This window comes from Labeo rohita, unplaced genomic scaffold (assembly GCF_022985175.1).
Source record: "Labeo rohita strain BAU-BD-2019 unplaced genomic scaffold, IGBB_LRoh.1.0 scaffold_79, whole genome shotgun sequence".
Classification (NCBI taxonomy): Eukaryota; Metazoa; Chordata; class Actinopteri; order Cypriniformes; family Cyprinidae; genus Labeo; species Labeo rohita.
Genome location: NW_026129733.1, coordinates 111,366 through 133,670, shown reverse-complemented (window position 1 = coordinate 133,670; position 22,305 = coordinate 111,366). Strand labels below are relative to the sequence as shown.

General features: G+C 41.7%; 1 protein-coding gene across 4 annotated transcripts in view; it reads left to right on the top strand.

Annotated features, from left to right (window-relative positions):
* The window catches only part of LOC127161972 (protein inscuteable homolog), a 42,739-nt gene that overhangs the window by 5,474 nt on the left and 14,960 nt on the right, over positions 1-22,305 (top strand). For 2 of the 4 annotated variants that reach the window (XM_051104752.1, XM_051104751.1), the window contains 4 exons: positions 9,287-9,375; positions 20,998-21,358; positions 21,613-21,665; positions 21,775-21,898. In XM_051104752.1, coding sequence (XP_050960709.1) covers positions 9,320-9,375; positions 20,998-21,358; positions 21,613-21,665; positions 21,775-21,898 — 594 coding nt within the window. In that variant the 5' untranslated portion in view covers positions 9,287-9,319. Of the gene's footprint in view, positions 1-2,587; positions 2,751-9,286; positions 9,376-20,997; positions 21,359-21,612; positions 21,666-21,774; positions 21,899-22,305 lie in introns of those variants that run through there. The other 2 variants (XM_051104753.1, XM_051104754.1) reach the window with 2 other exon arrangements.

Below are 22,305 nucleotides of genomic sequence, written 5' to 3'. Positions count from 1 at the left end.
TCTTTAAACTATATAATTTTAGAGAAATGGTTAGGGTTAGGTTAAGAGATGAACAGTGGTGGACTGGGGCTAAAAAGTGGCCCTGGACTTTCTGGCACCACAGCTGGTCTGCAGCACACCACCACACACCATAAACCCACCAGCTCATACGCACAGAGCAATTTGTAATGTTTCTAATACAGAAATAAAAATGCTATTTTTTTAATTGAAATTCTTATCAATAACATTAACGAATGTCTGGCATTTGTCTTTCCTGGTGTGTACTGTATGACAAATAGCAAATAATTTAGAAGGTTTTTTTACACATCTCTGTTAGAGGGACAGTTTAATATCACTAAAGTTAAATACCTACCATGATATCAGTCAATATGGCACAATGCTCTGCTCTGCAACTTGGAATTTGATGCAGAATGTGGACTATTTTTATGGGGCCTTTCTATTGGTCCTTCAGAAACTATTATAATATGCTGATTTGCTGCTTAAGAAACATTTCTGATTATTATCAGTGTTGAAAACTGCTGTGCCACTTCATTTTTTTTTTTTTCATGTAAAATGTGATACTTTACCATTCAGTAGTAATGCTTTTTTTCAACAAGGTTGCATTAAATTGATTTAAGTGACAGTAAACAAATGTATACTGGTTACAAATTATTTATATTTCTAATAAATGCTGTTCTTTACATTTGTATTCATCAAATAATCCTGAAAAACTTAATGTATCACAGTTTTCACAAAAATATTAAGCAAAAAACACTATTTTAAGTGTAGGCCTAATATTTTATTCTATTATTATTTGTACTCTATTTTGTATCAAATAAATTCAACCTTCTTTAAAAAAAATAAAAAAAGTCTTAATTAATTAAAAAATTTGGTCACCAGTGTGTATATAAAATAGTGCATATATAATAATGTGAACTAGCAAATTAGATTTTTATTATATCTTGATACATATCACTTTCCTAATCAAAGCACTTGTAAGCTAAGGACTTCAGATGTACCATGTTCTAGAGTAGGCCTGATAATTATTATTTAACTGATATTTTACGGGTTTTTAACAACATTTTCTCAGGCATGTGAAATTACAGAAGAAAGCCTGGATAGAGATTTAAAGAGCATGCTAAATAATTAAAACATTCGACTCAGTGGTGACGTTTGGGCCATTCATCTTGTAACTTGTTTGGTTTTCGTATTTGCATGTACAGTAGTTGTGTGTAGGTTTGAGGATAAGGTAAAGTGATCTAAAATATCTTTAAAATTGAAACTGTATACATATATTTTTCATATAACAGACTTGTTCATATTTCTTTGAGTTTAAGGTGCTGTCAGCATGTCCATATTATGTGTCTATCCATATGTTTTTGTACCTGTAAATGTTGACTGTATAAATACCTTCATATGAACAATGAGAGCAGGCCGGTCCAGTCAGTCACGTGTCAGCGGCTGAATATGTCGGGTCAGTGAGGTCTGCTGAAGCACGTCCTCTCACTGAGAGCTGATTAACCGTCCTGTCCTCCACACGCCTCGGCTTCATCGCAAGCAGCTCCGCATCTGTTCTGCTTCAACTGCCTTCCGTTTGACAGCCATCTTTGTTGAGTTTTTGTTATTTGCTTTTTTGTCCCGTTGTTGACAGCTGAGCACATGCGCTCATGAGCAAATAATACTGCGGTAGTGTTGAGTTGAGCGGTGTTGAGGCCAGTGATTCGTAACGATGGACACAGAGATTACGTAGCGGAGTGAGCCGTCATCTGCCTAAAAAAAAAAATATATTATTGGGACTGTCAGTTTTTGAAAGAAATGACTCCTTCCATTTGGCCATTTAAGTCCTGGGTGATTTGAACGCGCATGTTTATATGTGTCTGAAACTTATTTTGAATCTTCCTTATGCCGCTGTTTAGCCATCCCGATTAGAACTTCTCGAGAGCTACGGACAATTCGTTAACACTCTTATAACATCTGCCAGCCAATCAGAGTAGAGAATTCAGCCTAACAATATCTGATTGTTTACCAAAGCCCTGTTCATCTCTGTTGTCTTTTGTTTAGCCGATTCAGTTTCTTTAGTTCTGTAGAAATCTCCAGTCAGTCACTCCAGAAGACCGATCATACTGTGTGTGTCAGAGGGAATCCTCAGGCCTTTGATGTAATGATGACAGAGGTGGTAATGAGGAGATTCGTCACAGTTTCAACACAGTTTTGTTTTGTTTTTGATCTTGAATCATGAAGGTCTGTTGCTAACAGAGAAGGTCATTCAGTCACAACATGGTCAGATATGTCAGGAATGAGCTACATTTAGCCCACTCAGCCATTAGGACCCGTCATGTTAAGATCTTTCTGCTCTCACGGTTTAAAGCGAGAGAAAAAAGGCACTGATTACATCCATACGAGCTCCTCATTCTCTACACAGACAGTGCTTGCGCTGTGTTTTCTGCTAATGCCTGATGTTGTTGTTTTTTTGTGATAATGTATCTGGGACTTGAGTGCAACTGTGGACTTTCAGTCAACCCACTTACTAGTGCTGGAATGCAAGAGCAATGACAATGAACAATGAAGAATGAGTTCATAGCTGGAAAAGCATACCTTCCAGCAGCGCCCTGCGATAGATCATGAGCACTCGGCCTGCTCCTTCATCAGGTTCTTCCTTCTGGGTTCACATCTCCGTGCAGCAGTAGCAGATCTGATTTTAGAACAGACTGAATAGACAACAGACCGCGTTTAGAAACACTCTTTCAGCTCTGGGCATCACTTTTAGACAGGTAAGTGAGATTTAAAGCACATAGTAGGGAAATATCTCCACTAAGTAACCAAGTATCATGTTGATCTTTAAAGTGCTTTGTAATTTAATCCTAATAGGCTTTTTTTTCATATGTACTATATTGTTATATCAGAGGTTTGTGGTGGTGTTCTGAAATGTGGAGGCCTCGATTTTTATTATTATTTTTTGGGGTATTATTTAAAAAAAAACAAAAACAAAGAAAAACAAACATTTTTTATTACCAATGTAATCAATATTCTATTTATTAAAGCCAAGTATAGATCTCATCAAGTGTTTTTAACCATTTTACATTTATGCCAAAGTAACTCAAGGCAGTAAAAATGTAAACAATGTATTTTATTTGTGAACTAATGTTCAGCTATTCTTTTTAATAGTTAACCTTTAACTATTAACGATTTTTCGGATCATCAAGCTTGGTAAATATTGGCCACAGACACGGAGATTTACTTTAAATTTCAGCAAGCTGATCACTCACTAGATGTACTCCCACAGATCGTGTTTTCATGCCATTGTAAGTCTTGTTTTGATGTATCAAAGTTGTTATATAAGTGTGTGAGTTGTTTACTTTCTTTTTGAAATTAGTCTTCCCATTAATGCCATTATTTTGTTCATTCAGACTGATTCACAAACACGAACACCAGAGGCGGGGTTTGGCACATGAACCCATCACAGCCAATCATGACCAGTCATATCCAATCGTATCGCGATGGTTGCATTTTTTTTCTTTTTCAAAAAGTTTAGGGGGGGTTAAAGGTAATAACAGAAAAAAACTTCTAGTACCTGTCCCTAATGACAGAAGTCGTCTATAATCTACATGCATATCTGCAGTATGTTAGTCTGTCAGTCTGTAGAAGAAACAACACTTCATTTCTCTTCATAGCCACCTGACATCTGTGCAGCGTTTCTATTGGCTCTGGATATTTTTGGATATTGTTTTAAACAAACCATTTAATTGCCTTTTTGGGAAGGCCTGTTAAGAGGTAACCCTGCTTGAAATAATACATGATTTGTTCCTGCTTGTTTGAAACATCTAATTCTTGCTGTGTTTCTGAGATGAGAATCAGCTGATATCATCACTGATTTTGTATGGCTACTATAAAATAGTCTAAAATGATTCTGGGGCGCTTAACCAGTCTGCTGTAGTTATTTATAGAAATGCACAGGTTCATCACGAGTACAGATTGTCTTTGAGACTCAAGAATGAAAAATCTGTTTCTGCAACACACAAAATCCAAAAACCAAGTTACTTACTTTCTCTGGTTTATTCCGTAACATGTACAGCTACATTAAAAATGATGCCTACGTCCCACTATTAGTCATCACTATATCAAATCACTCGATTTTCAGTGAAATTGGCTCTTGTAGTGAAAAGATGAGATCATTTTTAATGGCACCTGACATGTCACTTAGGTGAGCGCTAATGGTCATTGACATGCTTGACTTGTCTACGTCAATTTGTATGTTCATGTTGTAGGTGGTTTTAATGACAGCTCTTGAGAAAGAAAAAGACAGAGGGAGCTGTTTAATGGAAACATTAAAACTGACAACGCCATTTGAAGTAGAACTTCTTTGTTCTTGTCCTGTATCCAAAACGAGTTTTATTTGCCAAGTGTGTGCAAACACCCAAGGAACATCTTGTGGTTTCCAGTGTCATCTGTGTCAGATCCAGGCTGTATTGATTGCACATGAGAGTTAGCTGTTCAGTCTCTCCTCTGTAAGCACATTCATCACCATCTTGGATAAGGCCAATGATCATGGTGTCATCTGCACACTTCAGGAGCGTGACGGAGGGGCCTGTAGAGGTGCAGTCTCGAGAGAAAAAGTAGTGGAGAGAGAGAGAGAGAGAGAGAGCGAGCACACAGCCCTGTGGAGCATCGGTGCTGATGGTGCTGGTGCTAGATGTGAATTTCCCCAACCTCACTGGCTGCTGCCTGTCTGTCAAGAAGTTGTTGATCCACTGACAGGTGCAGTTGGGCACCGGTGGTGGGTCAGGAGTCTAGGAGGTTGTTCCCAGTAAAACTGATTAATGAGAAAAATTACTTAAGACAGGACAAACATGCACAAACAGTAAAAGCACAGAACCGAGGCAGCCATATGCACGTCCTGTGAAGGATGCTACCCCTGGTTGGCGCTGGTCATTCACTCCCCCCACCTACATTTCCTACTGGTACTGAGGCTCAAACCCACAATTGCCCTTTGTGAGTTTATTTTGTCACTGATCTGTGTCTTTGTGTTTGTTCATGTGTTCATGTTTGGGGTGTGGCGTCTGGATTCAAACACAGTCCCGTGGATCTGGTTGCAGTGTCAGGATCCAGACACTCACACTACATGTTGTGTGTCTTCATCTGGAGCACATGGCTTCAGTTTCAATTTCCATGCCATGTGCTGTTTTGTCCCGTCTTGACTGTTCTCATGTGAGCACATGGTTTTGTTTTGCTTTGCTTTGTTTGGCCATATGCTCGTAACATCTTGGCCCCGCTGTGCTTGTTACCTTGTTGTTAGCTCATTAATTTCTCTTTAGTCCTACGTTATTTCAACTAGGGTCATGATAGACCAGCAGTTTGAGGGGAATCTTGCTAGTCAAGCGAGTTTATGTTGACGTGTTTATATCGAGCAGCTTTACCTGAATTAACACAACAGGTTTCATTTGAAGGATAGCTCTATTAATGCCTTCTTGACTGCTGAGTTTTGTTTCCACCCCAGTAGTAGTAGATTTTGCTGACAGGGCGTTTTCAAAACTGCTATGGTGATATTATAATACTGGATACTGCTCATATCATAATTCATATCATAAATTGACAGAAACATGTATTTTTACTGATTTGTCCTGAGACAGTATTCGTACTCCAAAATCATAAATACCTGCATAGATGCGTAAACGTCAAACCATCCTGCTGCAGGATGTCATTAAATGAATCAGAAGAGAGTACCTGCTTCCATGGTTAGCAGGTTGTGTAAATTGAATAATGTAAATGGGGTACATCAATAAATAACATGGAATGAGCACTAAAGCTTACTGAGTCACTGGATGGCATTCAGCCAGTAAATCAGAAGATAAGACATATTCTTTTGACACAATAATAAAATTACTATGGAGAAAAGGACAGGACAAGAATAGGACCTCTTCAGTGTAGATCAATGGTGGGAGATGAACCTGGACAGAGTCTTTCAATCACACCAACATCACTGGGACCGGGACACTGGGAAATATATGGGGTATGGGTGTGAAACATGTCACTCATGGCGAAATCTGTATTACCAACAAGACACAACAAATGGAAACACGACAGTGTTAATAACGCAACATTAACCAGACTTGGGAAGAGCATTACAATTAGATAACTTACCCACACATGAAGTAACGCAAGACTAGAAACTCTGCGTCTGACAAAACACCATAGACTGGGTTGGTCCAACGTCCTGCCGCATGGACTGATGGTCACTCCCTCAGCTGATGAGAACAGATGCTCTGACGCCTCTCAGTAGCCACCTGGCTGCCATCAGTCCCAGTACAGAAGAGCCTCAAGTGTCCTGGCCTCCATCATTGTCTGTGGGGGTTCAACTGATTGGGAAATGGGGGTTGGAATTGGTTCAAAAATACTTTTTTTTTTTTTTTTTTTTACAAAAATTAAATGAATTTACAGGCAAACAGAAACAAATATATGTTAGGACTTTTACAAAAATAAGGTTTCAAATAAATAAAATTCTAAAAAAAAGTTTTTCATGTCACAAACACATTGCGTTTGACTGCATCCTGTGCATTTGTGGATCACAGCACATCATTTCTGACATCTCTAGCTGCTAAACATGCCTGCAAATCCACAAATAGCTGGACTCTGCCTACCGTCTACTCAAGCCAGTCAGATTGCACTGACCATTAGCAGCACAGTTTGCTTTACAGTCAGGATGTGAACAGAGTCATAATACGACAAACTGGCGTGTTATCAAGGCTCTATATATGTTTGCTGCTGTTTCCTGTGGTGTTGAATATGGCACTGAGTGTAATGGTATGGTAACTCAGAAACAGCTGATCACAACGTTGCATATAAGTGATTGCAGGACGCATAAACATTTCCCTGTTTGTAGCTATTGGTACTGATTTTTGGATCACACATCACTTAAGGTGTGGAACCAGTCAAGGACTTTTACCATGGCAGTATGAGATCAGTCCCGACATGGGCTGTTTAATCCTTTAGAACTAATGTAAACTGGAGGGAGCTGGTCAACTGATTTATCTGAAAGATTAGTGAGATCACATTAACTTGCAGAGCCTCTTACTGTAATATCAAAACAATGAGGACACAAGTGTAATTACATTTTATTAACAAACGAGTAATGAACAACTACAAATAAATGGAAGATTATTTGTTGTTAACTGACATCAGCTATATCTAATCTTATTTAGAAAATAATATATAGATAATATACAACAATGCCATAAGTGATCTTTAAAGGAATACTCCACTTTTTTTTGAAAATATGCTCATTTTCCAACTCCCCTGGAGTTAAACAGTTGAGTTTTACCGTTTTCTAATCCATTCAGCCGATCTCCGGGTCTGGCGGTAGCACTTTTAGCATAGCTTATCATAGATCATGGAATCTGATTAGACCGTTAGCATCTCGCTCAAAAATGACCAAAGAGTTTTGATATTTTTCCTATTTAAAACTTGACTCTTCTGTAGTTACATTGTGTAGTTACAACTATAGATGGGATTAAAGAATATAAAACATTCACTCGCGTAAGCCTCGCTCACTCCTGACAGAAAAATGGATACATTTGCATGATTTTCTACTGATGAAGAATATGACTGTAAAAAATTCTGCTATGCGCTGGCAAAAACAAAATGTCTCAAATGCATTAAAGGTAGGCATCCATTACGCTCTTTTTCACAGTCTTGATTTTGTTTTGGGGGTGTACTACTGTAGAACATGCTTTCATGCTTGGTGGATCAAAAAACACAATATTTTTCACATAATTTACATTATTACAATACATTTCTCTATTACATCAATACATTCCAGCCTGGCACAAATGGCTTGATTAGTTCGGGGTTTAATGAAGGCCCGCCTTCCAAAAAACGATTGCTTAGCTGTCCCACTGCATTGTGATTGGCGAAGAGCTTAGACAGTGTTTCAGTACGGCCACGGCCCTTTACCAAAGCAGTTAGCGCAAGCTAGATTAAAGTGATTCTTAGGTTTTAAATATAGATATTTTTCTTACAAAAACACATCGATTCACTACAGGAGGCCTTTATTGATCCCCCGGAGCTTCGTGAGGCACTTTTTATTATAGATGGATGCACTTTTTTGACTTGTTTTGGACTGATGAAGAAGAACACGCGTCTATGCCGTTCTAAAGTTTGGGAGTGCCAGGATAAATTTTAATATAACCCCAATTGCATTCGTCTGAAAGACGGAAGTCATATACACCTAAGATGCATGCGGGGTGAGTAAATAATGTAGTGCTGGGTCCTGTTCTCAGCCTCAGATATTATTGTCCTAATTTATTTAATTATTTTACTAATAATACTAAACCAGCTCCAGCATAAGGCTAAAAGCAGCCTAACCTTATCAAGAAACATCATCACTGATCAGCCTAGCCTATTCTAGTGCATTTTAAAAAAACACTTGCGTTATAAGTGAAGCTAATGTTATCTACACTGAATGATGAATAAATCTCTTACCACACACTGCACACGTCTGCGGCGCGTTACGGCTCCGATGCGGTAACCGGAGTAGATCGTGACTTTGGCATGTGTTTCGACCCCCTGTACTGCACATGACTGCGACATGTTACAGCTCTGAAGCGGCCATTCTAGTCAGTGCTTGTGTTTATACCCGCCACGCTGTGGCTCGTTGAAGCCGCTTTTCGTGCTGCATTGCTAAAGTTAGGCTAATCCCCCACCTTGTCCCTACACCCCCCCCAACCATTTGAATTTCCATAGGCGGGATTTATTTTAATGATATTCTAACGGACCACGTTGTGACATCATTGCATGCGGAAAACAGTCCACAGGAGCCATTCGTTGTAGCGCTTGAAAAGAGATTTTTTTTAAAACAAAATATCTTTGAGATTTGTAACTTTGTAGATCTTTTTTATGCCCAAACATACACACCACACACTGACTAAAATTCAAAAAGTGAAAAAGCATAATAGCACCCCTTTAAACAGTACTAATATATTTGCTGCTTGCCATGGTGGATTGGTCTGATCCATAATCGACATTAAGGGCTGCTTAAAAATAAGCGTGCACATTAAATGGTCTTCACTCATTGAACCTGGATTGAATAAGTGAGATTAGTCCTGATTCATTTGTAAGGTTATTTCAAGTCAGGATTTGGACTTTATTTGTCACATTCATTTCTTTTTAGACAGACAGACTCATATAAATGCTATATAATAGTAGTGGTCAGTGTAACTGCTTGTTGCAAAACATGGTGAGATTTGTCATTTTTAGTGTTTTGTGAGCTCTTCATGATGGCCTGCACTCAATCTGTGTATACTGTGTTTCGTAGGTGCTATGTTGAAGTAAGGAGGACGCAGTCAGAATGGCGACGCCGCAGAGTTCCAGACAAAGCAGCTATTCCTCGATCTCTGGAAAGATGTAAGTGGACTTTCATGCCGTATTATCTCTTTCAAAATAAGTCATTAAAAAAAATTAACATTATTAACACAAAAGCAGGTGCAGCTATTTGTACATGCAATGTGTTTTACCGTTTACAGCACTTTGTTATTCTTCCAGTTATTTACCTACAGCGGCTAATGAATCAGATGTCCTGTGCATTCACAGAAAATGACTTTCTTACAAAAACAAGGTGTAGAAACACAAACAAACAGTATTCCCGTTGTAATGTGCAGTAATAGGTGCTGATGTGTGTTGTTGAGAGCGAGACGGGCTCAGATTGCAGGTCGGAGTCATTGATTACCTGTGTGCGTTGTCTCTGACAGTAATCACACCAAAGTTTCTCATAACTACATGCCCAGAACATAACACATTTGTGACCTTTTTCTTTGTTGTTTGTTTTTTTTTGTTGTTGTTGCCTTCTCAAACACACATTTCAATAATATATTGCTACACTGTGAAAAACGGCCAGGAATTTACAGGATTAAAGAGTATTATTTTACACTAAATGACTGCAGTCAGAAATTTACTGTGAAATCAATGCATGCTGGGTCATTTTCTTACAAATGACTAAATGAACAGCAGAATGATGCGAACATCTCAGTAATTTACTGCTCTTGTTTTACTGTGAACTGACACTGTAAAGTTTTTACAATGTTTTTACAGTCTTTAACTGAGCCACTATGAGAAATCTAGTTGTTTACTACTGTAATTGCTTTGAAGTCCATATAATGGTGGTTAGTGATTAGAATTTGTTTGGGATCGTAGACCTTGTATATTCATATTCCCATTTCTGATCTAGCCATGTCAATGTTATGATGAATAAAAACACTTGTCAAAATGACAAGCCAGAATATGAAATAAGAGAGTTCTTAGCATTAGAAAGAAAAGCATTAGAAAGCATTAGCTAAGAAAACGCTAAGAAAAAGATTCTTAGCATGAATATGATGACTTTATTTAACATTATTTAAGCATGAGGATCAATCAAAAGCTTATTTCATATTCATAAATGTTTGTGGATGGATCTTTCACAATAATGAAACAACTGCTGACATACATCTTTGAAAGATACGCAAACAACAGTGATAACGTTCAAAACACGCACTCGATACGCGCTTCTGCCGAGCGCCGCAGCGGACTTCTACCTGACGGTCAAAACGACATTACGTCACGAAAGTGCGGACTCAGAGGAAGACCGCAAGAGTTTAGGGTGCCATTTGAGACAGGGCCTAGGTCAATCCAACTAAACAAGGCAGGAGAACAGAAACAGGGAAAAACATAAATAAAAGTCCATAACCATTACAAATAAAGCAATGTTACAAAATAAACAAACACGAAAGCAAACACAATGTAACGTGAGGACGCTGAGGCGGTGTAGAATCCAATTGCAGAAGTTTATTATAAACAACAGCAAACATACACGATGAAACAGGCAAAGGGTCAATAACCGGAGAAGCAGTCCAAAACGTAAACGTAATCCAAACAGCAGAGAGTTTAAACAGGCAGTGGGTCAAATACCAAGCAGACAGTCCATGAAAGCAACCGTAACAATAGGGAAATCCAGGGAGCGATAGTCAAAGGGCAGAAAAGGGTCAAACCTTGAAAACAGTCCAAACGTGCAAACAATCCAACAGGGGTAATCCGTGAAATCAAGAGTCCATAAACAAAGCAAGGTCGCAACAGGTAATCCAACAGAGTAATAATAAACGCTTGGTAAGGCAGGTGAAACTGGCAATACTTCGCGACGTGTGAGCACATGGTGAGTCCTTATATACTGCCAAACAGGAAGTGACAGTAGAAGCAGCAGAGGGAGCATGCAGGCAGTACTGGGGTGAAGGCTCCCTCTGCTGGCTTGGCGTTACAGAATCCCCCCCCCTAGGAGCGACTCCTGGCGCTCAAACAACAGTCCAGGTGGGTGGGGGAACAGAGGCAAAACAGGGGGTGGGATGGAGGGCCAGGTCCATGTAGAGCAGGTGGGCCTAGATCGTGGAGCAGGGACAGACAGTGAAGCACTGGAGGACCTGGACCATGGAGTAGTGGCAGACAGTGAAGCACAGGAGGACCTGGGCCATGGAGCAGTGGCAGACAGTGAAGCACTGGAGGACCTGGACCATGGAGCAGTGGCAGACAGTGAAGCACTGGAGGACCTGGGCCGTGGGGCTGTGGCAGACAGTAGAACCCTGGAGGTCCTGGGCCGTGGTGCCGTGGCAGACAGTGAAGCACTGGAGGACCTGGGCCGTGGGGCTGTGGCAGACAGTAGAACCCTGGAGGTCCTGGGCCGCGGTGCTGTGGCAGACAGTAGAAACCTGGAGGACCTGGGCCGTGGAGCGACAGCAGACCGTGAAATACTGACGTGCCTGGGCCGCAGAGCAATGACAGACAGTGGAACACTGGAGGTCCTGGGCCGTGAAGCAGTAGCAGACCATGAAGTACTGGAAGGCCAGGGCCGTGGCACAATGGCAGAGTAGGGAACCATGGTGGGGCAGGCAGAGCAGACAGAACAGGAGGCCATAGCGAGGCAGGCAGAGCAGGCAGAGCAGGGAGCCGTGGCGAGGCAGGCAGAGCAGACAGAACAGGGGGCCATAGCGAGGCAGGTAGAGCAGGCAGAGCAGGAAGCCATGGCGAGGCAGGCAGAGCAGGCGTAGCAGGGAGCCATTGCAGGGCAGGCAGAGCGGTGTGCAAATGAATGATTTCTTTGGCCTTCTTGATAGCGACATGGCGGGCAGAGAGTTCATGATAGGACGCCGCCCCCATAGGAGGATCTACAGCTTGCGCTGACACCTCTGGGGGCATGGGCGCAGATGCTTGGGCAGGTGTGGCAGGGCAATTATAAATGGCCTTCATGGCCGTGACTGGACAGGCAGAGAGTCCGTGGGGAAACGCCGCCCCTTGAGGAGATTCTGCAGCCGGAGCTGCCACTTCTGGGGGCATAGGCGCAGAGTCCTTAACAGAGGAGGCCTCTGACGTAGACTCGTGGACAGACGAGGCCTCTGGCGCAGACTTGTGGACAGGTGAGGCCTCTAGAGCAGACTCGTGGATAGACGAAGCTTCTGAAGTGGTCTCGTAGACAGACGAAGCTTCTGGAGCGGTTTCGTAGACAGGCGAGGCCTCCGGGGCAGACTCGTGGACCGGTGAGGCCTCGGGAGCAGACTTTTGGACAGAAGAGGCCTCTGGAGCACAGTATGCTGCCCACATACTGAGGATGGCTACGGCCATTACAGGCAGCACAGCAGCTAGTGGGGTGTCTGTTGACCTTGTGGGTGCTGATGTTATGGGCTTGTGGCTTGTGAATGTGGGCTCTGCGTGGCTTGGGAGCGTGGGTTCGCGTGGCTTGGGAGCGTGGGCTCTGCGTGGCTTGGGAGCGTGGGCTCTGCGTGGCTTGGGAGCGTGGGCTCTGCGTGGCTTGGGTTAGAAATGTTATAGGGGACCAGATGAGGATTTGGTAGGATAATAGCTTTTTGCCTTGAGTTAGGGAGGCCTGCCGTGGCCGGACTTGACTCAGGGAGGCCTGCCGTGGCCGGACTTGACTCAGGGAGGCCTGCCGTGGCCGGACTTGACTTGGGAAGAACAGCGGTGACTTGACCTGGCTCGTGCAGTCCAGCTGTGACTTGACTTGGCTTGTGAAGGTCAACTGTGACTTGACTTAGCTCAGGGACGATAGCAGCAACTTGACTTGGCTCATGAAGAACAACCGTGGCGTGGCTTAGCTCAGGGAAGACAGCAGCAATTTGACTTGGCTTGTGAAGATCTGCTGTAACCTGGCTTGACTCAGGAACAACATGGCTTGACTCAGGAACAACATGGCTTGACTCAGGAACAACATGGCTTGACTCGACTGTGGGGAACAGCTGTGACTTGGGAAACAGCTGTGACTTGGCTTGACTCGTGGGGAACAGCTGTGACTTGGCTTGACTCGTGGGGAACAGCTGTGACTTGGCACAGGAACAGTAGCTGCCATTTTAGCTGCCCATACAGCCAATAGGGGTGAGTCCAGTACATGGGCCATCATGAGGCATGGCTTGGAAACAGCGATTATTTTGTGGAGTGGCTCTGGAATGGTGGCCATCTTGTGAACAGGTTTGGGGATGGCGGCCTTTTTGTGGACTGGCTCTGGGATGGCGGCCATTTTGTGGACTGGCTCTGGAATGGCAGCCATCTTGTGAACAGGTTTGGGGATGGCGGCCATCTTGCGTGCAGACTCTGGTGTGGCGGCGGCCATCTTGCGTGCAGACTCTGGCGTGGCGGCGGCCATCTTGCGTGCAGACTCTGGCGTGGCGGCGGCCATCTTGCGTGCAGACTCTGGCGTGGCGTGAGCAGGCCCTGGAGCGGCATGGCGTGAGCAGGCCCTGGAGCGGCAGGCATGGCGTGAGCAGGCCCTGGAGCGGCAGGCATGGCGTGAGCAGGCCCTGGAGCGGCAGGCATGGCGTGAGCAGGCCCTGGAGCGGCAGGCATGGCGTGAGCAGGCTTTGGCTTGGTGGATGTGGCTTGAACAGGCTTTGGCTTGGCAGGCATGACGTGCACAGGCTGTGGTGTGGTGGTTACTGCGGGATTGCCGGGTCCCTCGTCCACAATCCCAACAGTGTATGGTGATCCGCTTAGGAGCAGAGCATGATCGATATATTCCTCCAGTGACCAACAAATTTTTCCCCCTGGCAGACGTGAACTAATGGGCTCGTTCAAACCAAAACGAAAAAAGTCCTTAAGTGCCACATCATTAAAATCTACTTGATAACACAGTCCACAAAAATCCTCGACATACTCCTCTATGGACCGGTCGCCTTGACGAAGGCAGATGAGACGGGATACTGCTGGGTTCATGATTCTGGTTGTGTGTGCGCTGTAACTTCTGCTGGCTTCAGGGGAGGCGAAGTATTCTGTAACGTGAGGACGCTGAGGCGGTGTAGAATCCAATTGCAGAAGTTTATTATAAACAACAGCAAACATACACGATGAAACAGGCAAAGGGTCAATAACCGGAGAAGCAGTCCAAAACGTAAACGTAATCCAAACAGCAGAGAGTTTAAACAGGCAGTGGGTCAAATACCAAGCAGACAGTCCATGAAAGCAACCGTAACAATAGGGAAATCCAGGGAGCGATAGTCAAAGGGCAGAAAAGGGTCAAACCTTGAAAACAGTCCAAACGTGCAAACAATCCAACAGGGGTAATCCGTGAAATCAAGAGTCCATAAACAAAGCAAGGTCGCAACAGGTAATCCAACAGAGTAATAATAAACGCTTGGTAAGGCTGGTAAGGCAGGTGAAACTGGCAATACTTCGCGACGTGTGAGCACATGGTGAGTCCTTATATACTGCCAAACAGGAAGTGACAGTAGAAGCAGCAGAGGGAGCATGCAGGCAGTACTGGGGTGAAGGCTCCCTCTGCTGGCTTGGCGTTACACACAAACTGCTAACAGTGAACAAAAACAAGTTAAATAAAACAAATAAAACAAATTTAAGAATTAAATAACTCTACAGCATGATCTAGTCATGCTGCATTGCATGCTGGGTGTCTTCATAGTACATCTGCATTGTAGAAACCAGGGGTGAGGCCAGAAATGTTTAAGTGGGTAGGCCTACATAAAACCAGGTGGGCAAGGTGTAGCGTATGAAAACTGCATATCAAATTGCCAATAGAAAATACAGCACAAATATTCAATGCACAACACTTCTAAAGCATTAATTAACATTCATTTTAATTTCAAAATTTAACAATACATTATTAAAATTAAGTGTGTACCTAAGCTATCAAAAAGTTGTATTTTTATTAACTAACCTTAACAAAGATTAATTAATACTGTAGCCATTGTATTTCTCATTGTTAATGTTAATGCATTACTTACCATTAATTAAAGGGGTCATCAGATGCCTATTTTCCACAAGTTGATATGTGTCATGAATCCTGTCCGGTCTGCTCGCCACCAGAGGTCGCCTGTACATTTCACTAACATTTCACATCACACAGACTGTTGCATCACAGCCCGGACTACGTTTCCCATGACCCACTGCGCTGATTGCTCTAACACCTGCATCCAATCAGACGCTCTATATAAGCCTCGGACTTCCCCTTGTTTCTCGCCGAGTATTGTGGTGTTTTGGATTGTTGTTTCGCGTGTTTCCCTAGTTTCCAATGTTTAGCTTTCTCGCCTGGTCATCTCGTTTCGTCTGTCTCGCCGCCTGCCTTTTGGACTCCTCGCTCGTTTGTTTGGATTAACCCTCGCCTGCTTCACGGACTATTCTTGTGTCTCGCCCGAATATACCTGTTTGCTATTGTTTCGACCCTGCCTGTTTGCGACCATGTCTCTGTCCAAAACCAATAAAAGCTTGCATGGATCCGCTCGTCTCTCGTCTCTCTCTCCACGATACAATATGATTCTTTAGGGTCTTAAAGGGGTCATCGGATGCAAAGTTCACTTTTTCATGTTGTTTGAACATTAATGTGTGTTGGCAGTGTATGTACAAATCTACCCTAGAATGATCAAAATCCATGCAGTGGTTTTTAATTAATCTGTAAAAATAATATCCCCTTTTTCAAATCGAGCCGTTCTCAGATGCCTGTCGTTGTGGCGTCACATGACAGAGGCCACTCCCACCATAGTTGATTGACATGAGCGTCTTACCTCAGATCAGCTGTCACAGTCCAGTAACCTTTCTTGTTTCGATGCTGGAGCAGGGATGTAAGTTAGACAAGAATATCTCAGATTGAGTGATTGAGGTGTTGTGTTGCTGGATGTAATAATGAACATAGTGGTCGTCATTTACTCCCGACATCTGAGCCGCTGAAGATGCAGTGGATTACATTTGTTTGTGAAGGGAATGCGCCTCCCGATCTACATATATCCGTCTATGTTCGCGCGAATCCTTCATGATCCAGCTTCACTTACAGCAGAAGTGAGTATAAGGGTTTTTTATGAATCTTTGCGATCCCCTTTCCTAATAATGTGCTAGTTAGGAAGTTTAGCGGCTAAACGCGGCTAAATGCAGCTAAAGTAAGCAAGCGCGTCATTCCACAGAGAGAAGAGAGGGGCGGGGTGAGCAGAGCTCATTTACATTTAAAGGAACAAGCCCTTAGAATGAGATGATTTTTGCAGAGCTGATTTTGACAAGGTAAAAAGGGTGTTGTTTTACAAAACCATTGAGAATTTTTAATCAAAGTATATTAGAGACTTTTCATTAAGACCCTAAAGAATCATATCAACTTGTGGAAAATGGGCATCCGATAACCCCTTTAATGAAAAGTCTGTAAAATACTTTGGTTAAAAATTCTTAATGGTTTTGTAAAACAACACCCTTTTTATCTTGCCAAAATCAGCTCTGCAAAAATCATCTCATTCTGATGGATTGTTCCTTTAAATGCAAATTAGCTCTGCTCGCCCCGCCCCTCTCTTCTCTCTGTGGAGTGACGAGCCTGTTTACTTGAGTGGCATTAAGCCGCGTTTAGCTGCTAAATTTGCTAACTAGCACATTATTTGGAAAGGCGATCGCAAAGATTCATTAAAAAAACCTTTATACTCACTTCTGCTGTAAGTGAAGCTGGATCACGAATGATTTGTGCGAACATAGACAGATATATGTAGATCAGGTGGGATAAAAAAAACGAAGCACAAATGTTAGTTTATCTAAAGTAATTTTTGCTTATTAGTATGGTTGAATTGCATCATCGAAGGTCAGCAGCAAAGACACTGGTTAATAAAATGGGATTAAATACATAAAGGATATTTGTTTTATTTAACATATTTAATTATTGCAGGGTTGCGTCATATTCTGAGTTTGCATTTCGTTTTTATTCATTTTGAGGAACACTGAATCTGTTTTTTTGTGAGTGAGATGAATTAATGCATGTTCACATTTAGTCTAGAATACAGTAACATCATATTTACTCCTAATTTCCCGACAGGGGACTTGTCAATCAATAAATGGGGAAAAAAGTAACTGGCGTTACTTATTTGAAAAAATAACTCAGATATTTTTTTTAGAAATTCAAAAGTAATGGGTTATCTTACTAGTTACTTAGAAAAAAAAAGTAATATTATTACATAACTTGCGTTACTTGTAATGCATTACCCCCAACACTGATCATGAGTTCCCCATATATAAATCCATCACCCGGTGGTCTGGTTTCATTTCCCTGTCAAGTCCCATTATAACCAGTAAAACCATTATAAATATACAATATTTTTAAAGACTGGTTGAGGTTTGTTTCACTATTTTCAAATTGATCACTCTTTTCAAACGCGTGCAATTTATGCCATTACATTGTAAACATAAATGTGGGTGGGAGTAAATGAAACTGACGAATCATCATTTTGACAAGCACATGCTATGCACCTATAGAAAATGAACAATCTGCCTGTAATTGACCGTGAAAACTCATGTTAAATACATTTTAAAGTAAATATGTTATAGTTATAGTGAAACTATATGTTTATTATTTAATAATAAAATGTAATAAATAGCATTCATTTGGAAAATGCTAACTTCTCATTGGGTGGGCCACGGCTGAAAGTGGGCGAGCCATTGCCCACCCAGCTTTGCCACTGGTAGAAACACAGTTTGATGCAGTTTGTTTGTTGACATTTCTGAAAGTGCAGTAAGATACAAGAGAAGTCCCACTGTGAAATGAATGCAATTATAAACCTGGAATATACTGTAATTTCACTATGTAATTTGACTTGTTTGAATGTACACTCTGAATAATGGCAATGCTTTTGCTTGGTTTTTTTATTGTTCTTACCATATCCCCCAGTTTAAAATAAATAAATAAATAAACTGAGCTAAAGAATATAAGTTCTTGCGTTATGGGGGATATGGTAAGAAGAATAAGAAACCAAGCAAAAGCATTGCCTTTATTCAGAACATGTACATTCAAACATGTAAATATTAATATTCATGTGCTTATGTGAATGAAGACAGCAGCCTGAACCGAAGCCCGTGTGATTCGCGGCTCGTCACTCCGACACACAAGCAGGTGGAGGTTTAGCAGGAAGTGAGCGTGATGTGTTCTGCTGCTCATTCATGGTCACGGTGACGCTGAATCATTGTGAGTTGAGTTTGCCTTCCACCCCTGATGAACAATTAGCATCGCACACGCCAGCAGTTTGGACAGGTGCTTTTCTGTGCTCCACTGGACTTTCCATCTGTTTACACACACACACAAACAAGATTTACCTGTGATATAACAGCACGCCTGCACAGAGCGTCAGATATGATGTCATCACAGCGCTTCAGCTCCTTTCATCTGTGATGTCACTCAAAAAAAAAAAACAGGCCAAAAAACTCCGAATAGGATCGTGTCAATATGTTAATGACAAACAGGAAACGCTGTGAGTCAGAATAACTTCAGGAAGCACATGAATAATACAGGAGCTTCTACTGACAGCTAATCCGAAAGCATCTTCCGTTTGACCAACAAGTGAAGAAACTGACATGAAGATTCAGACTTTTCTCCATATTCATCATCTCTGAGAAGAAAATTCCATTTTTATTCTGAAAGATGGTACATTTCAAATGGTAAACATAGACACCATGTCTGACAAGAGCAGATGAATAATTGATGTCTGTTGGGAAGAAACGCACGCTTTAATCGGCCAGGATGTGGAGGTTGTAGGTGTATTGTGACATAATGCTCTTTTTTTCTATCCAAACGTAAGACATTCAAATTCAATATGTTAGCTGTGTATTTTTTGCAAAATGCACATCTTCACAGAGAGTATGGTGTCTTACGGCCGAGGGAGGATGTTAAAGGTGAGGGTGTATGAAGACGCAGTGCTTTAAAAATCACCTACTTTAAACTATAAAATATCGAAGCCAGCTTGCAGATTCACAGTCATCTTCTATAATTTCTTGGGCGAATGCTTCGTAAAATGTCGCAAACATTTTGAGAGGAAGTGTGGCGTGTCCTCTGAACATCAGCAGAATGGTTTTTGGGTGGTTGTTGATTATCCAGAGGCATCACTGTAAATGTATGTTCCTCTCTCTCAGGTGTGTTTACTCTGTAAATGACTCTTATCAGAGCGTAGAGAATGATTCTGACCTCACTGTACGCAGGAATAAAAGCGCAGCGCTTTCTGACCCATCAATGGGTGGAAATGTAAATATTTGCGCTGGAGAGCAGCTTTTCCTCCACATTCATTCAAATAAACCCATTATCATGATGATCCATTCACAAGAGGCCTTTCTTGCAGAAATAGTTTGTGCTGGTTGATACTTAAATACTCAAAATGACCAGCTGTAAGACACTGTCATTTTTTTAAAACATGTCAGCCCTGAAACAATCATAATTTTGTGTATATAATTAGGCATTTTAGAGGCATTCCAAAACATTTAACATCACATGTAAACATCTGACTTCGCATTATAAAAAACATGTATGTGGTTTAAATGCATATGGATTTTGTTTTCAGTTTTGGATTCAGCACACAATGCCAGTAAAATCTGTGGGTCGTCGCATTGACGTTTGTTTCCTGTTCCACTCGTTCACTATGTGACACTCATTAGATCACACCGCCATAGTGTAGGTGGAGAAGGACCGCTCTGGGAGAATAATATAACCTGGTGTGAAACACACTGACCGCTGTTTGTGTTAGTTTATACAGAGGGACATTTACACTGAATGTGCAACAGAACCGAACACTGGCGTTCATTAGACCTCAGCTGCGAGAAAGAAAATAATAAAGAATTCGCTTGTTTATAATGGTAGTATCTGTTCTGCCATTATCTGGAATATATTTTTTCTTACTATGCTGTTTAAACACTATTATTTGTTTTATTTGTTTTATATGTTTCCCTTTAATATTACTTTTAATGACTTATTTAGAAATGTATTAAACTCTTGCCTGCAGTCAAATCATGACCGACCTCTGCACTGACCTCAGGTCAGATACAGTGTTTCTAATGAAGCAGAATCAGGGGCGTTGGGGGATTTCTGTGTGTCCCCACATTTTACCGTGTCCTCTCGGCTTACTTTAATGGGTTCTTCTGCCCACATGTGAGTACAGTTATATGAAGATAAATGTCAGTTGACTCTGGGCTGTGGAATATCCGCGTTTCTCACAATAATAATGCCTCTTATCAGTTTATTACTAAAGTTAACATTAGTTAACTTCACAACTAACAAAGTTCAACATTAGCTCATTGGAAAAACATGCCTCCACCTATATTTTTGCAAAACTCCATACCATAATCAATAAAAAGACTTATTTCTTGCAGTCGGTTCCTTTCACAATACTATATAATGACGTTTCACATTTTTCATGCATGCGTCACATAACCAGCTCAATATGTTTGGATTTTCTGACATAGTAAACTTGCTCTGTAACTCACCTGCAGTACGCATTACATTGGTGATGTAGAGCGCTTGGGTATGAATCCTGTGAAACACAAGTCAAGACTCAAGAACTATAAAATTATTTACACATATTCTGCATATATCCTCGTAGGGTCCCATCTGTAACGTTTGACAGAAGACTATGGTGTCTCAGGAAATCTGAGCTCAGTTCGAGACCTCAGTTTTGAGACTTGAATCATTTACGAGTCCTGCGGTCAAAGGCTCATGTATGTACAGAAGTGTTTGTTGATGTCCTGACATTGTCGTGCATGTCTGTGCAGCAGGATGCACGCCATACAGGTGGACTCGGTGCAGCGCTGGATGGAAGACTTACGGCACATGACGGAGGTGGAGTGCATGTGCGTTCTGCAGTCTAAACCCATCGGCGTGGACGAAGACGCTCCAGGTGAGCTCATCGTATCCGGGACGGGTGCCGTCGGCGAGCACGTCACTCGTGATAACCTGCAGACGCTGCTGAAGAGGGCGCTGGTGGTCAGCACGGAGCTGGGGAAGATGTTCCAACGTCTGGAGAAGGGCCGCTGGCAGCGGGTTCACGGCACGGCCGTCAGGGTCAACTGTCACGTGCGCTCGCTCATCCAAGAGTACAGCACGGCCAGAAACGCCCCACCGGAAATGCAGAAGGTACAAAAGGACGCGTTCAGAAATAAACGACAGATGTGTCTTCAGCGTGTGCAATAACATTAAAAAAAATAGCACATTTAATCACATTTTGCAAGCATATTTTATTGATGATATAACTGGTTACACTTTATTTCCATAGAGAGCCATAATTTGCACAAGTGAAGCAGAAAAAAACTTTCAGTTGTGTAGTTAATGTTCACTCCCTGCAAAACCTTGCATTGTAAAGTACCGAATGTGCTCATCTCTCTTGGTAGTATGAGAAATCACTGCTGGAGAAGTGCATGGAGCTGAACATCATTACTGAGAGGTGAAGAACTCAACACATCGTCTCACCACGTCTTGCACCTATTTTCATCATCTCAAAGTTTTCATATTGAACATCAGATCACATAGAACTGACGGTGTTTACTCCACAGATGTCTTCATACTGAGGATGAATATTTCCTCAAATCCATGAAGGAGGCCATTCACGAGATCCTTACTGACGTCAGTGACTCCTTTAGCCATATGATTGACATGGCACTGGCCAATGAGATACAGGTAAGAGTAGGCTAATATTACAAGAAGCCGTTGCTTAAGAGATCATTAGATTTACTGAATTTATTTTAGTTTGTTATTTTGGCTACAGTTTTCATGAATTATATTTACATAATACAATATATTAAAATGAATTTAACATTCGTCTTAGAGCTGCAGTTCTAATGCTATGAAGTTTAACAAATGGCCCGATTTTACTCACTGCCACAGTGTGAAATTTCTTGCTTTAATAAACTGACCGGTTTACAACAAAACATACAACAGCAACAAAAAAAGTCTCTGTGCAGCTTTGTTTCATGAAGAATAATAAAAGCAAAATGGCCTTCTCATTGTAAACTAGACTCAAAGGCATTTGATAAAATAATTATTTTATTGTTTGCCACCATATCCATTTCAGTAATCTCAGTGAT